At 41.7% G+C, this 17491-nt stretch overlaps 1 protein-coding gene across 2 annotated transcripts; it reads right to left on the bottom strand.

Annotated features, from left to right (window-relative positions):
• Nucleotides 1-3967: 3967 nt before the first annotated feature.
• On the bottom strand, nucleotides 3968-15754 carry VNN1 (vanin 1). 2 transcript variants are annotated; one of them, XM_082216134.1, is made up of 8 exons: nucleotides 15633-15754; nucleotides 13879-14109; nucleotides 13679-13809; nucleotides 10026-10218; nucleotides 8726-9017; nucleotides 7235-7605; nucleotides 5572-5742; nucleotides 3968-4284 (listed from the first exon to the last, which is right to left on the bottom strand). In XM_082216134.1, exons 2-8 carry the CDS (start codon nucleotides 14092-14094, stop codon nucleotides 4159-4161), a joined length of 1500 nt encoding a protein of 499 aa, XP_082072260.1. In that variant the 5' UTR covers nucleotides 14095-14109; nucleotides 15633-15754; the 3' UTR covers nucleotides 3968-4158. The 2 variants fall into 2 exon arrangements, with proteins under 2 accessions (XP_082072260.1, XP_082072259.1); XM_082216133.1 differs by lacking the exon at nucleotides 15633-15754 and adding an exon at nucleotides 14717-14802.
• Between the last annotated feature and the right edge of the window lie 1737 nt (nucleotides 15755-17491).

Genomic DNA, 17491 nt, shown 5'->3' with positions numbered 1-17491 from the left:
CTGCCGAAGCCATTCACTCTCTCATTGCTAAGACATGTAATGCCCTTCCTCAAATCGTTACTCCGGCTCCACATTCTCTTGAAGGTCCAGCACAATCCCTCTGCAATGCTCCAAGTCCCAATTGATTCTGACTCCCTCTCATCCACCAAGTCTACTTTTCCCAATGGCAAAAAAGGAAGTCACAGTGCAACTCTATGCATGTCTATATGGGACTTACTCTCACATAAATGGTTATAGGATTGCAGACTTACTCCCTGTCTCAGAGAGTCAGGAAAGTAGGGGTAAAATTACAGAAATGCCCAAAATGCCTATGTAGCACTTTAACTTATGTCCCATCACCAAAATAATTATTCCTGTCTTCTTTCTGTCTTCCCTTCTGAATGGGCAATCAGGGTTGAGGTGGAAAGGTAAAGTACCCCTGTAAGGTTAAGTCCAATCAAAGGCAACTATGTGGTTGTGACGCTCATCTTGTTTTTCAGGCCAAGGGAGCTGGCATTTGTCCACAGACAGCTATCCAGGTCATGTGGCCAGCATGACTAAATCGCTTCTGGTGCAACGTAACACCATGACGGAAGCCAGAGTGCACAGAAATGCCGTTTACTTTCCTGCCACAGTGGTACCTATTTATCCACTTGCACTGATGTGCTTTTAAACTGCTAGGTTGGCAGGAGCCCACCCCATCGTGCGGCAAGCACAAGAGGCTCAGTGGTTTAAACCACAGCGCCACTCTTTACTTCACACCCCTACCAGCAGATAAGGCCCCTGTGTTGATTTCACAAACAAAGCGGGGGGTTTTTTCGGGGGGGGATGTATGCTGCGCTGAGTCCAATGCTAGGAGTCTTCAGCTGGTGAAGTTCCACAAAAACCACACTGTTCATCTGCCAGGGGGATTAACAGTAAAGATGGATCTGTCAATTTCAGTGTCTCAGTTTCTAATTTTTCCAATCTGAAATTCACTTCTTCACATTCCTGCAATTATTCTATTAAAAAAAGCCATGAAAATTGTTCAGCCTTTGCAAATTCTTAAAACATTTTTGAATGTGGTTTTGACTAATACACACATTTTTTGCAAGCAATTTGTCCCAGAGAATTAACTTCCATATGTTATTTTCACCCATAACTTCATTTTTATGCACACCTCCCTCTAACATATACATTTTTGTAATTGTTGTTTGGAAAACTGCATCACAACATTTGAAAAAGCATGAATTATGAATGCCAGCATTCTGCATGCCTGGAAAGGCTTGCCTAAATGTTTTTAGCAAGTGAAGACACCTCATTGATGCCAATTGGCTGGGTGTTCCGAGGCATGGGTGATGCGGCATTAAAATATCAATTTATTACAAACGTGGAACAAGTATTATGTGGCACCTGTAACAGTACCAGATCTGCAGATTGAAGCAGTTGTGTGGGCACATTTGGGGTAGGGCAATCCTGCAAATAAATTGATTTCATCAGTTACCAAAGGTGAGCCATCTCAACAGTCCCACTACCTGTCAAGGCTCAGGGAATACTATCCCTTCCCCGGGGGCAGCCAAAAGAAAGCAGATAATGCGAAGAGTCCTTACCACATAATTTATTCAGTATTCACAGAGAGAGACAAAGGGATGTAGTCTCTATGCCATGATGGCATTGTTCCAAGTCCCACTCCCCTACATCGTCCCTATTCTGCATCACTCCTGTATAGGCTAATCTGAGCTTTCTGCCCCTGAGCTCTTTGTTTTACCATCTGCAATACCCGCCTGGTCCTGGGAGGGGGGGGGGTCAGGAATGCTTTTCAAGGGCACTGAGTCTGTCAGCTGTCTCTTCCCTGGTGCTTCTTCTTCTTCCTGCTATTCCTCTTCCAATATTTCCCAACTTTTGCCCTCTGCAGCCTCTGAAATATGCCCCTCTGCAAACCACTGTTCTAAATCTATACTGCCCTCCTGTTGTGAGGAAGATTCAAGAGGAGGGGTGGCGTCCCCCACCATTCCCCCACTGAGGTCCAGCTCCTGACACCACCATTGCAGGTGAACCCATCGGTAGCAGTGAACCTTCTGATTTGATCTCAAAAAGGATACAGTGGTACCTCAGGTTAAGTACTTAATTCGTTCCAGAGGTCCGTACTTAACCTGAAACTGTTCTTAACCTGAAGCACCACTTAAGCTAATGGGGCCTCCTGTTGCTGCCACGCCACCACCACGCGATTTCTGTTCTCATCCTGAAGCAAAGTTCTTAACCTGAAGCACTGTTTCTGGGTTAGCGGAGTCTGTAACCTGAAGCCTATGTAACCTGAGGTACCACTGTATAAACCATTTAAACCGTGTAAGAGCCCATGGAATTCAATCTTTCTCTCTCAGCGTCTCATTGCTCATTTTAAGTCCGTCTGCAGTAGTTACTCTGACTCATGAACCACCCTTGTCGAGAAAGTTAATTAACTCTTTTACAAGTACAGGGCAGACTAACCTTTAAATATTACCAGCTTGAAAATGTTTTGCAATGCTGTGTAAGCAATTAAAAAGCATTTCATCGTTGTTGTGTTTTGATGCCCAAACCTTTCCAGGCCAAACGACACTTAACACGATGAGCTGCACTTTGCAGTGCTAATATGGTTTGACATTCATTTCAGCATCGAAGGATTAAGAACCATTTTGAGAGCGCTGCCGTCCCTGAAGCAGAAGCAGGTGTTTCTTGTTTACCCCAGCAACACCAAAAGGTTGTTAAGGGAAGATATTGACAAGAAGAAAGCAATTTGTTCCAGCCGGGGAAGAGCTATAGTAACTTATCCTTGCATTCATAATTCATTGTGACACCATATGGAACTCCTTTTGGAGCAGTGATAGGGGATATATAGATAGCATTTGATGTTGACACTCTCATTTGATACGCAAACCATTCAGAGAGCAAATATTCTTAAAAGAAGTCAGGCTTTCTCCTTCCTGTGTACGTGTTGAGTCCTTTTTGCAGCATCAGGGTGACCAGATAAAATGATTCAATAATATTTCAATACTTCCTTTTTTGGAATATTTTTTGCAGCCATTTTATAGACGGAAGTGGGTGGTGTGAAGGCAGCCTCATCATCATGTCACTGCTGACTTGAAAGGCACATAGGGCATCAGATTGTGACCCACAGTATCTGTGCACAAGTGGTTCAGACTTCCCCCAAATCTTTACACACATCTCAGATCTGCTCCAGAAGCTTTGGAGCAAATCTGAGAGGAGGGGAGGGGAGACGAAAGGAAGAGGAAGCCTGATCACGTGACACTGGATGCCACCCACTGTTTTCTAGCAAGATACTTTCCCGCGTGAAACATTTGAGGCAAACACCTGTAGGGTAAGTGTGGGGTTGGGGTGGGACACTTGCAATGTCCCTCTGTGTGTAAGCTACATCATTCCTTTCCATGTTAAGAGTGTAAAATCCTCATTGCAACTGGAGAACTCTGATAAGACAGGAATCCTGATCACAGGAGGATTCTTAGCATGTTCTGCTGCCTATCATGACATTTCTCTTCTGACTTTCAGTTTAAAATCTATCCTCCATTTTGAGGAAAACAAGAGTGCCAGTTATATAACAAATCCTGTGTACACACTGTGTATTTAAAGCGCATGACTTTCCCCACAGAATTCTGGGAACTGTAGTTTGCCCACCACAAAGCTATATTTCCCAGCACCCTTAACACACTTAAAGTATACAACACCCAGACCTCTTGGAGGGAAATCATGAGCTTTAACTACATGGTGTATAAAGCCATGTTTGTCATAGTCCATGCCCTGTTGCAGCCGTGAAGTGCAGTATCATCTTAACGTCATCAAAATAAGATTATCACAGGAGCCATTTTTTCTCCCAGAATATTCATGGTGCACATAATGTGCAGAGGCCTAGTTCTCTGATAGAGGTGAACAACCAAGGACCCCAGGGAATTTCAGGAATAAGAAAATGGAAACTCAGAAAGTGTTCCTGTTTGAAGAAGAATAAAAGATGAGTAGCTAAAATTAATTCTTTGACCTTTATTAATGCAGTCTTCGAGGAACTTGTGTTCTTTGGGATTTGACGGTCAACAACTAAGCAAAATAATCTATGTGACCATCACAGCAAGCTGTAGCAGCCCAGTCATGTCAGAGTCAACAAAAAGCAATTTACGTTCTTTCACAGTTGTGAACTGTCTAGCTCAGAACATCTCAAAGAACCTCACTGAGTATGTAGGGATGTGGAGGATCCTTCTCATACCACCTGCCCCAAAGTGTCACCGTTAAGACTGGCTTCGATGTACCATTATGAGTAACCAGCTGTCCATCACTCAAAACCTAGTTGAGAACAAAAAGAGGAGGGAACAGTTACAAAGTAATACTTGCACACAATATCAATATTATAGGTTTTATGCAACATAGCACTAAAGTGAACTTTCTGTTAGAACAATAATTTTCCTCGCACAATGGAACATTCTCCCCCCATCCCTCCTTCTGCGCATGTGTTCCTCTTAAATCTGTTCTGAAGGTTTTTCCCAACCCTCCAGATCAGATTTGGGCAGCGCTTTTTTTCTTTAAAGAAATGTTTAGGGGTACTCTCATTTTGACAAAAAATAAATAAATCACCATTTCATAGTTCAAATCGGGAAAAATAAATACAGTAAATGGACAAAAGTACAAAGATTCACAAAATGTTCAGGGGTATGCATCCCCCTGCGTCCCCCCAGAAAGAAGCACTGGATTTGGAGATGGTGCAGGGTGTGTGCTGGAGGGGAAGAGAAGGAAATTATGTTTGTGCTGGTGCTTCGCTTTGCACTAGTGGAACCATATAGGCAAATATATCATAGAATCATAGAGTTGGAAGAGACCACAAGGGCCATCGAGTCCAACCCCCTGCCAAGCAGGAAACACCATCAGAGCACTCCTGACATATGGTTGTCAAGCCTCTGCTTAAAGACCTCCAAGGAAGGAGACTCCACCACACTCCTTGGCAGCAAATTCCACTGTCGAACAGCTCTTACTGTCAGGAAGTTCTTCCTAATGTTTAGGTGGAATCTTCTTTCTTGTAGTTTGGCTCCATTGCTCCGTGTCCGCTTCTCTGGAGCAGCAGAAAACAACCTTTCTCCCTCCTCTATGTGACATCCTTTTATATATTTGAACATGGCTATCATATCACCCCTTAACCTCCTCTTCTCCAGGCTAAACATGCCCAGCTCCCTTAGCCGTTCCTCATAAGGCATATGTAGAAATCCATTCAGAAAAGTGAATTATCATAGAAGGGATGGAGAGATCTGTTTCTCCTCTACCAAGCCAATTGGTAGAAGACAATTTTTAATAGGCCAGTAAAAATAATAATAATCCATGCTGGTAAATTTCCTGGCCTAATAACCAAGGCCGTATTCAACAGTCTGTGTGGCCCCCATAGATTTCCCTGCACAGCTGAAGGCACAAGAGAGTTAGCATGATTTCTTTCAGAAGCCCACTCTTATCCTGAAAAGGCTACTGAGCCATCTGAACTTTGCTTATGATAATGTCCTCAAAGGAATTTGTTTCCATTCTGATACCATACAGCCACAGTTTTTTTCCATCTCAGCCAGAAAACATTTGCTAGAAGCACCGCCCTACCTGAAATTCTCCAGGCGCCAACTGAACTCCACTGAGCAGGACTTCTGGGAAGACATAGTTAGTGCTAAATGTGCCACTGAGAGAAAAGAAATCAAAGCGGGTATGAGCAGTTGTCACAGGCTGGCCACAGGTCTGTTGGTCTGCACTTGCACACTTCAGCAATGTACATATCTAAAAAGAAAAAGAACAATGCATTGGGAGAGCGCTCAGAATAAATATAAATTTTACTGCTGCTGTACCATCACAACCATGGTGCTGGTTTAAAATACAACCAAGTTGGTTACAGTATAAGAACAATAAGAACTGTTGCAGTACTAATACGGTATTATATGAGCTATATACCCTTTATATACCCAGGTGATCACCACACTTTGCAGGTGAGGTCTTCCGCAGATACCATCTCATCAGGAAGTCCATTCTGCACCATGTAGGACTCAGGCCTTTAGTATTCTGGCACTTAATAATTTGGAATCCCCTCCCCTTCAACATTAGACAGGCTCCATCTCGGTTGTCTTTTTGGCACCAATGGAAGACCTTCTTCCTCCAACAAGCATTTTAAGTAGAGATCTTTCCCAGTCCATATCTGTGTTGGAATTGTTTTTAAATATGCTTTATTATCAATTGTGGTTTGCTGCCCTGGACTCCTTTGGGAGGGAGGGCAGGCTATAAATTGAATATATATAAATAAATAAATAAATAAATAAATAAATAACCCGCCCAACTGCTCACTCAGTTGATTCAAGAAGTTTCCTTGATGGTGTTAGCTGCAACAAGAACACCCTACAAATGTCAAATGTAAGAAGTCAAAAGCCAACATTGATTTCTTACATTTGACAGCCCTCACCTAGTTTCCACTATACTTCCACACACAACTACAGGCACATTGGTCTCCAGAATTATGAAACAGGTGCATATCTCATTACTCCAAAACTAAATAACTAAACATACCAAATAAAATTACAGTCTTAATTATCAGTGACAGTGTTCCATGGGGCTAGAAGGCCATATTTAGACTGCAGCCCTGTGCACACTAACTTTGGAGTAAGCCTCACTGAACTCATTAGAACTTTGTTCCAAGTTCACCTAGCTACAACCAAGTTACTAAGACTTTGGAATTAGGTTTTCTTCTTTCCTTTATTCTGGGCACGAGCCACCCAAGAAGGAAGCACATATTTTTGTTGTGTTGTTGTCCTCCGTCTTGGGAAGCAATGGAATTTCAGTAATTTAAACTGGAAAATTAAATTCAACTCTCCAGCTGAAATTTGTAGGAAATTACAGTGGTACCTCAGATTACATACGCTTCAGGTTACATATGCTTCAGGTTACAGACTCCACTAACCCAGAAATAGTGCTTCAGGTTAAGAACTTTGCTTCAGGATGAGAACAGAAATTGTGTTCCGGCGGCGCGGCAGCAGCAGGAGGCCCCATTAGCTAAAGTGGTGCTTCAGGTTAAGAACAGTTTCAGGTTAAGTACAGACCTCTGGAGCGAATTAAGTACTTAACCTGAGGTACCACTGTATATTAAAAGTGCTTAACTTGAGCCAGATCACGTCCTATGTTTCTATGGCAATATACGGCAATATATCTAGAACTTCCTCCTCTCTCCGATGATGAATAAAAATGAGATCCCACCTTCCCTCATAAGAAGAAGATAAAAAGAGACCTGTAAGTAGTAATTTCCTTCGACCTCATGAAGGCCGTCAAATGCACCTAGCACATACACTTCATTTTCTTGCTTTTCTGTCATTTTGTAGCTCAAATGGCAGCAGAGAGCTCCCTGGCAGACGGTAAGATTGCCAGCTTCTTTGGCGAGTTCAGAGAAAGTGTATTCATCAAAGAAAATCAATCCTGTGAAATCACCATCTTTGGGGACCGGTTTGATAGTTGTGGCATACGAGCTCCAGTTCACAGGGGCAGGATGGGTAGGAGAAAGAGAAGGATGGGAATCGAGCTCTGCAACCAGAAGATGCCCCTTCTCTGATTCTGCATCATAATGATATGCTCGGGATCCATCCGGAGCATAGATGCCACTGCCTAAGAATGACACAAAACAGAAAGACAGAAGCAGCTGCTTCATATTGCCCATCCTGCCATAACCGCAGACAGCACCCATTTAAGTTGACCAACACATACTCTCACACACCCAAAACCCACATGCTGTACTCCTTTCAATCTGGGTCTGATGAATCATAGAATCATAGAGTTGGAAGAGACCACAAGGGCCATCGAGTCCAACCTCCTGCCAAGCAGGAAACACCATCAGAGCACTCCTGACATATGGTTGTCAAGCCGATCATCACTTTGTCAGGCAGGGGGAACGCTGAGACGAATATCCTCATTCCCAGACTTAGGATGAAACAAATTCCTTGGTCCAGACTCAGCCCAGTGAAGAAACAAAAATTAAAGCCTCCAGGTGGCATTGCTGACAACCTGATCAAGCAGAAGTTCTGCTACAGCTGGGGCCCAGAGGCTCCTTATAGCGACTAAAGGCCAAATCAGAGGCAAAAATTGTCTGCCTTTGTTTAAAAGAGAGCCAACTACAGCCCAGTCTTTGCCATCAGAAGTCCTATGAACTTTTCGAAACCTATTTTTGGAAAGGGCATACTAAGCACACCTCCAGTTGTTCTTTTTATTGTGTATTCATAATGATTTGTGTTCATGGTGGTATCATGATAATATATCATGATAATGGAATATTTATTATTATTATTATTATTATTATTATTATTATTATTATTATTATTTATACCCCGCCCATCTGCACTCTGGCCGGCTTCCAACAAAAGATTTAAAATACATTAAAAGTACTGTTGGCATCTACTTCATTTCCAATCAGTGCATGCCCTTCTGTAATCCTGCAACTTTTTATGCCGCAAAAGTTCCAGTTTATTTTTTTTGTCCCCATTTTGTTATGCTACAGTTCAAGTGATGCAGTAACATTGGGGAAGCACCATCTAATAAAGCAGAATGATTTCTGGACAGCCCCGTAAAACTCCACCATGAATGCTTTATTATTGCATCAGTATGACCTTGCAGAATGCACCCTCAAAAAACAAAAACAAAGACATCCATCTGGAGGGGTCCTAAGAAGGGAGAGGCCAGCTAACTAGTGTATAACTAGTTATACATAATCTTATTGAAAACTGTATATTACCTGTCATTTTCAAGCTAGGGCTATGGGTATTAGATGCCAGGACATTGACACGCATGCCCATAGCCCATGCTGAATGGAATTCAACAGCAGTCAGGTGTGGGAGAACGTTCATCCAGGCTGTTGGGAAGAGGATGGTGTCCACCTGCAGCTTGCTCACCAGGGTCACCGCAGGGTCATGGAACAGAATATCAAAGCAGGTGAAAAGACCAAATTTCCCAAAGGCAGTATTGAAGGTCACCAATTCAGGTTCTGGAGGGGAATCAAACTGGTGTTCTGACATAAAGAGATTGAACTGTGGAAAGATAACACATTTTTTAAAAAACACAAAAAACAAAACCACCACCCACACACCATTAAGGTACTTGGGTATATTAAAAAGAAACCATTGTACTTAAAAGTGACCTGCAAAGTGTACTGCAAGTTATTTAATTTTCATTTAAATTAATGAAAAGCTAAATAAGGAAGAATGGATACCAAAACTTATGGAATAGGCAGAAATGGCAAACGTACTGGAAGAATAAGAAATCAAGATAACAAACATTTTATAAAAGAATGGAAACGGATTATTGAAAATTGACAGATAAATTGTAAACAGGTAAGAACATTGGCAGGATTGTTGTAATAACCTGTAGTTTTATAAGAGTATATATTTAAAGTAGATGGATAAATGAGCAAATTAAGTTAATTTGGATATGCAGAAGACATAAAAAATCAATATAAGGAACTGCAGAAATAGAGGGAAGTCAAATTTTGAAATGTTAAAATGAAATTAAAATTAGTGAAATATATAAACCTGAAAAGCATATTTTATTTTATTTTTTAAAAAAGCTAAATAACATTCTTTTTAAAACTTTTTTTAAAGGTTTTATTTTTGTTTCAATTGAACCACCTTTCGGGGTTGTTCTTTCTATGCCAATGCCATCAGTGTGTTCTTATACTATTGTGTAGTCTGTATATAATTGGTAATAAAAATACGATCATTATTATGTATTCAATGTATTAGTCGCTTCCCACATGGGAGCCTCTAAATGACTTGAAAAATCACAGAAGAATAACCCATAACAGAAAAACAGAAAAATGAATAATAGGTTGTGTACAGTAAAAGGAATACAATGGCCCATAAAATGAACAGAATAAAACAGCAGCAGAAGACATCTTCAATAGACAGCAAAATGTGGCATGCATCCTACATTCTCTTGCCTTTTCTTCCCAGTTCATAAAACAATTCCACCCTATACAATATTATAACTGGGGGATGTGGGGGGGGGCCAATGATACCCAGTTTGTAAAAATGAATTACCTTGTGGTAACGTGCCACGAGTTTTCCATTCGAGTCCATGACAATATTGGTGTTGTACTGATAGTGACCATCACTAGGGCATTTGGCATCTGTGTGATTACATGGTTTCTTATCTCCCATGTTGGCAACCAGATAGATAGAGTTGTGCCTCGCCAGGCAACTCAACCTTTCTTGCACTGGGGCTGGTCCAAATCTAAGCGGAGAAAAGCAGAGAAATGAAGGACTCGGAGGAAGAGAGATCCGTTGGTAGACCACCTAGTTGAATCTCCTGAACGGAGGGGCAACATGCTAACATTCATAGCAGAGTAGCCCCATGTTCCCCCAGACTGTAGGAAATAAAGGGCCCCTTCAGATTTCCATTTTATTACACTTTCAGGATGATTTGTGCTAAGGATGACATCAGGGCAGTTATATGCCATCCTGCTTTCAATATTGTTTAAACCTGCAAAAGTTTCAGGGCTGTTTGGACGTCCCATAGCTTCTAACTGAAATCCCACATCCTTTTACACAAATGTTCCAGTTTTTGTGTTTTTGTTTTGGTCCCACTTTTGTTGCATCATCGTGCAAGGGTGCCCCTCCCCCCCCCACAGCACTAATGCAGTGACATCGAGGAAGCACTGCAGAACAGCCAATAAAGTGGAACAATGTGTGGGTCGTCCCCTAACCCACCACTAATGAAGTATTACTGCATCAGTGACATGTTGCAAAATACCCATCTGGAGGGGCCCTAAATAGATAGAAGGTAGAAAACATATTCTGGGCCACACTAGACCTTACATAGAGGTAAATGTTGCCCAAATTTTTCAAAATGAAACACAGCCACTGGAAGACGTCAGTTAGAGGAATGGGGATGTTTGTTCTCCAGCCATTTATCCATTCAAAGTTACCTTATCTGAGCTGTTATTTTTCTATCTGTGGGTAAAAGCTATGTATACAGGCAACAATTTACAGAGGGATTGCGTTCTGAGGCACCACACGCATTGGCGGGACTTGCGTAAAACCAGCTCACCCCTTTCTGCCCTACTCTCCACTGCCCCCTTCAAATGTCAAAAACACCATGTGCATCAGTCGATGCATGTGCTTTGAATGTGTGCAAATGGGGAGTTGTCTGTCCCAGTAGCTTTCCCCCTGTGGTTAGAAAAATAGCTTGGGGGAGGTGGGGAATTACGTGGACCCTCCCAACACTGCTCCTGTATCCAAGCTGGCAACATCTTGTTGTTGTTCTTCCTTAAAGGCATTGCAACATCCTTACCTTCTATGTAGCATTTAATATGACCCTCAAAAGGTTCAAGCAAATGGGACAAAACAACATGTTGCACATCAACATATATAACTGCAGCACAACAGCTTTTTCTCTTTTCTTAAAAAGTTGATTCCACAGTGGGTGGCTGAGAACTGGGGTGGAGTGGGGTGGTGGAGCTTAACCTCCTTTTCCACTCCAAATTCCTTCCACCATCACCCTGCCAGCACTTTGCATTATAAGCAAAATCTGTCTGTTAAGTTTCCCATTCTGTTCTGCATTTATGTAGCATAACCACCCATTCAGGGTTATGTGATATAAAAATAAATAAATAGCTCATCTCAAGCATCACACGTCACTGTGGATGGTTTCAGAAGCTAGTTTATTTTATTTTATTTTTTAAACCCAACATTCTGACATTATGAAGCCAAATACTGTACAATTACATTCCACAACCAACTAACATTTCTAAAATGTTTATTAATAAAAAAAATACACAGAAAGCAGGGAAGTGGTACTCTTCCCAGTTGGTTTCCATCACAGCCTCCAAGTGCAATCTTTCTCGCTATCTTTTATGCCAGTTAGTACATTCCTGCTTAAGTGAACAGAGCTTCCTCTAAAAGCCTTCCCACACAAAATATTTATTTTTCAACTCATTTCCTGCTCAGCTGCTTATGATATCCATCACAAAATGTTTTTTTTAAATGAAAGTGCCCTCTCTTTTGTTCTGTTGCTTCTGGCCCTCAGAAGTGTGCAGTTGGAAGCTGTGATTGAAGCTGTAGGTTTTCCACAGCCAAGAAGTAAATATTGGCATATTATTTGTAAAGCATGTATGTTTGGGTGTATGGGGTGTTAGGGGAGAGGTAATACCTCTGCTGGGGAACACCTCATACTCCTTCTGTCTGGCAAGGGCTCTCCATTGCTTCAGACAAGAGTCCTTCCTAGCCATAGCTGCAGATGCTGAGGATTGCACCTGCGATCTTCTGCATGCAAAGTGAAAAACCAATAATGCTCTGCCACTGAGCTCTTCCTTAATAGCTTCCTTCTGACCTATCAAAATGGCAGCCCATACTTGCTCTTGCTTTTCCATTTCCTCATCCTCCTTTCCTAAGTGCTCCAGGAAGTATGGTCTGGTCATTCTAACCACAAACACCATCAAAACAAGGGAACAAATCACTGTGGTGTCATGGTTAGAGTATTGAATGTATATAGAAGGGACCCAAATTCAAATAATAATTTATTATTTCTACCCCGCCCATCTGGCTGGGTTTCCCCAGCCACTCTGGGAGGCTCCCAACAGAATATTTAAAACATGATAAAACATCAAACATTAAAAACTTCCCTAAACAGGGCTGCCTTCAGATGTTTTCTAAAAGTCAGATAGTTGTTTATTTCCTTGACATCTCATGGGAAGGCATTCCATAGGGCGGGTGCCACTACCAAGAAGGCCCTCTGCCTGGTTCCCTGTAGTTTCACTTCTCGCAGGGAGGGAACCACCAGAAGGCCTTCGGCGCTGGACCTCAGTGTCCAGATATAATGATGGGGGTGGAGATGCTCCTTCAGGTATACTGGGCCGAGGCTGTTTAGGGCTTTAAAGGTCAGCACCAACACTTTGAATTGTGCTTGGAAATGTACTAGGACTATGCAGAACTGGCAAAACTGACATATAAGCTATGAGACAAGGATAACTGTGACTTTAAAGATGAATGGAAACCCTTTACAAAGTATTTGAAAACGCAACAAAGTGAACTGGACTCCTTGGCAGGTTTTGAATAAACATTCACAAACTTTTTATTGATAATGATCAGCTAAATAGTTTGAGGATCTATACAACTTTGTAACATGCAGAAAACAGCAGTCTCAGAGAAACCAAAGACTGGAACTGAGGGAAGGAGGAAAGGGGGAGGGAAAAAGAGGGAGAAAAATGGGGGGGGGACAAGGGTGATATATTTTGGATAATACGTTTTGTTTTAATTTTGAATCTTTATTTTTTAAAAAATAGATAAAATAAAGGTCAGCACCAACACTTCAAATTGTGCTTGGAAATGTACCAGGAGCCAGTGTAGGTCTTTCAGGACTTACTTGTTTAGTGACATAGCTTACGGGCTAAGCTTGAAACAGTCACCATTTCCCAGTCTAATCTACTATACAGGGTTTTTGGAGTCCTGATTTTGATCCTCTGCCTGCCCATCAGCCATCTAGATTGTGCAGTCCATAAATGTGACTTCCCAGCAGTTACCAGGTGCTTTGGAGAAACCTCTCTTTCTCCAAAACACCTTTATTTGAAGCTGTACATACATTACAACACCGACCACAAGGATGGAAGAAGCCACCATACTGAAGTGCCTTTATAGGGTTTTTTTCATTTTGTTTTTTTAAGGCTGCGTATGAAACCAACAAAATCCGAACACACCTTTTTGGGTCCGTACATGGAATCCAGTCAACCTGCGGATCAGGAATGTTTTCAAGGTAGGGATAAAGTGTTTCTCTTGTGAATCTGAAACCATATATGGCATCTTCAGGAGTCACAATGATGTGTGCACCCTGTCAAAAGAAACGATGCTGATGATCTCTCCACCACAGGATAAACCAAGTCACTTTATCAAATAGTACCTGCTTTGCGGCCAATTTGATGGCCTCTTCCAAGACGTCCATGTTCTTGTTCATCAGTTTTAATGCCTCTTCAGAAGAAACAGGCTTTGGGGTGGGCTTTGCCAGTACGACTGAGTGCTCGTATACTGCTGCAATGTATTTGTCCAAGGCCGAGGCCCCTGGGTCCAGCAGGAGGAGATAAACAAAAACATGCCATGGGGATGGGAAAGAAATCATTGCTGGGCTCGTCTGCTGCAAAGAGGAAAAAAGTTCCAATAAGGCTAAGAAAAGAGAGGAAAAGGGATGGCAAAGTCCACACTTGTATCAGCTGACTTGTATCACATGACTATCATGTGGATTATTTCATCCCTTTCTGGACTCTGGCCAGTTATTTCTTTCTGGACTCTGGACAGTTATTTTGAAACTAAGAGTGTTTCACAAGATCAGCATTAAAGAAATTGACAGTTGTACTTTTAATCCTTTTTATGCACCATATATCGCCCCTTTGTTTTAGTCCGAAATGGAAATGGAAGGAGGTACTTCCTGAAAACTGCTTAGATGAATCAAGCAGTTTATAAATTTTGTTCTTTTTTTAAGGAAAATCTGTACACATGGGCTTTCTTCTGCTCTGAGTAAACATGCATAGTGTTGTGCTTTTAGCCTTATTTCTCTTTAAGAACAGCAACTAATATATTCGACACTTTCCTCTAAACATGCTTCTGTAATAACTAGAGACTCTGAAAAACAGGTTTTCTTAAAAATGGTAACCTCCTGTTATAATCTTAAATACTCTTTCCTACATTCCTTATTTTATGGTTCTATGAAGAATAATCTAACACATTAAAAATATTAACTTTACCTGAATGTGCTATATGAAGAAACAGCTTAAACAGTTTCCAGTGTTTAAGTAGTCCATATGAAAGCTGTCAGAGCAAATGTATGTAACCTGACACAGCAGCAACCAAGGTGCTGCTTATATAAGGAAGCTGGGATTAACCCTCTAGCTGCTATCTAGCATTCTAACGAAGTGAACCTTGAAATATTCCATAGCAAAAAATACCCTGTTTTCACTTCCTTTTATAGTCTTTCCTGTGTTTTTCCCCTCCTGTAGATTGCTACAAGAAAGGTCTAATTAAAACAACCTCACAAGTCCCATAGGAAAATATACCTTTACCTTGCTTATTCCTGTCAACCTAGCAGTTCGAAAGCATGTCAAAGTGCAAGCAGATAAATAGGTACCGCTCCGGCAGGAAGGTAAATGACATTTCCATGTGTTGCTCTGGTTCACCAGAAGCGGCTTAGTCATGCTGGCCACATGACCCAGAAGCTGTACGCCGGCTCCCTCGGCCAATAAAGCGAGATGAGCACCGTAACCCCAGAGTCAGCCACGACTGGACCTAGTGGTCAGGGGCCCCTTTACCTTTACCTTACTTATAGGGTTAATACCTATGGATTTCAGGAGTCCCCCCCCCTTTCCATTTATCCAGCACCATCTGAATTCTTTCTTTTTATTGAAGCGGGGAAATTTTTGTTTAAATTCCTCTCTTTATATCACCATGAAGGTGATTTCCTAGTAGCCACAATGATCTTTTTCAAAGGGCACTACCACTGAGGAAAATACAATACTTTGTAGAAGCAATGTTACAAATTGTCATCAACAGTACCACAGGCAAGGCCCATCAAGAACATGAAGATATCACAGGCTGTCAGAGGTTAAAAGTATTGATCATTCAAGTGCTGATCACAGCTCACAATAAATCAGCAGCTCTCCAAACCTGCAGGTGAGAGAATATACAGACATCAGATGGATTGTTGTTGTTGTTTAGTCGTTTAGTCGTGTCCGACTCTTCGTGACTCAGTGGACCAGAACACGCCAGGCACTATATGCCTGTTGTCTTTGTCCATGGAGTTTTCTTGGCAGGGATACTGGAGTGGCTTGCCGGTTCCTGCTCCATTCAGATGGATTAGAAATACGCAATCAACCCTCAATGGTTAAATGCTGATTGTGCACTTTATCTACCAGAAAGATAAGCAAATTTAGTACACACCCTATCTCTTAAGAATGAAGGCTTTAAATGTTACTCAGCAGTTACTGCAGCAAATGACAACAAAATTCAGAGTTGGATTATTTTTCACACATCAAATGTGTATTTATTTATTTTGAAACTGCCATTTAATAGTTTATTTGTGCGCCAACAACATAAAAGTTGTTTTTTATTCAAGCTTTGCGGCTAGTTAATGATATGCCTCTCTTACACCCCCAGTATTTCTGTCACAATCGTAAAAGAATTTCAGAAATGTCATTGTACCATATAATTAGTACATGAGAAATGCACATTGGCAGCCGTAGAAAGTATTTCTTCAATAGCTGATATTCAGCAACAGAGAGACTTACATGGCAATTATCTTGAACAGGAGCAAGGTCAAGCCAAGCATTTCAAGAGATCTCAAAGATCAGCCAGCTGCAGTGAGGCAAGCCATTTCCACCTAAGCTGCCTACCTGCCCTGATTCCTGGGCTTGTGTGCCACCCACTGCTCTAGTTTCTGGCAGGGCCTTGAAGAAGTCTGAAGGCTGCCTTGAGATTCTGCTTGGACAATTAGCTAGAACCGCCCTGAGACCTTCGGGTATAGGGCAGTAAGGAAATTAAATTAATAATAATAATAATAATAATAATAATAATAATAGAAGCGGTGGTCATAATGGGTCGTCCTTTTGGTGTGGGCATAAGATTCTGCCTGTTTTTAACTGATATTTTAGTTGTTAGGCACCCAGGGAGAGTGAATGAACAAGATAGCTAGTTGACTAGACTTCCCACTGAGAGTGGGGAGTCTAATTTCCCTGTGGGGAATGCAGTGTAGGCTACATTGACTTGTTGTTGGTAGTAGTATGTCTCTGGAATGAAAATGACGAAACTGAAGTGGGTTCAGGTTCTGAGGTGTTTGTTTGGACGGGGAAGGATCCAACAGCCGTGGGTGGGTGGGGGAGTGGTGGTGCCTCAATAGGTAGCATTGAGGGGAGGGAGAAAAACATGGCAAGGAAATATGACAAAATGGTACACATAATCAAGGACTTTTGGCACCAAAATGGCACACATAATTAAGGACTTCTTCCATTCCTCTTCTCTGTATTGTTTACTGAGGGAACTTTTGGGCCTCCAGATATTGCTGAATTACAAGCCCCATTACTCCTGGCCATTGCCTATGCTTGCAGGGGCTGGTGGGAGTTGTAGTTCAACAACACTTGGTCTACCCTACACCATAGTGGTGTGGCTCTCCTGGGTTTTCAGCAGGAGTCAGTCCCAGCCCTACTTGAAATTGCTGAGAATTGAACCTGTGACCTTCTGAGTGAAAAGTTTGTGCTCTGCCACAGCCCCTTTCTGTGACTGAAGAGCCTACAGGGTAGATGACACTAGGCACCAAGCAGAAACATTCATCTTCTCCAAGGTCTTTGACTAATTAAAGAATCTGTGGCCTTTTAAACTGGAGGAGGGTACATTGTTTGTTACTGTGTTATTTATTTTTGTATTTTTAAATGGTAAACTGCCATGTGCTCCTCAGATGAAGGGACATATAGAAATTTAATCATCATCACCTTTCTTTTGCTGAGATGGGAAATCCGTATCTAAATTAAAGC

Source organism: Podarcis vaucheri (genome assembly GCF_965113315.1).
Source record: "Podarcis vaucheri genome assembly, chromosome: 3".
Taxonomy (NCBI): domain Eukaryota; kingdom Metazoa; phylum Chordata; class Lepidosauria; order Squamata; family Lacertidae; genus Podarcis; species Podarcis vaucheri.
Note: the sequence above shows the minus strand (reverse complement) of the source record. Positions and strands in the feature narration are given on the sequence as shown.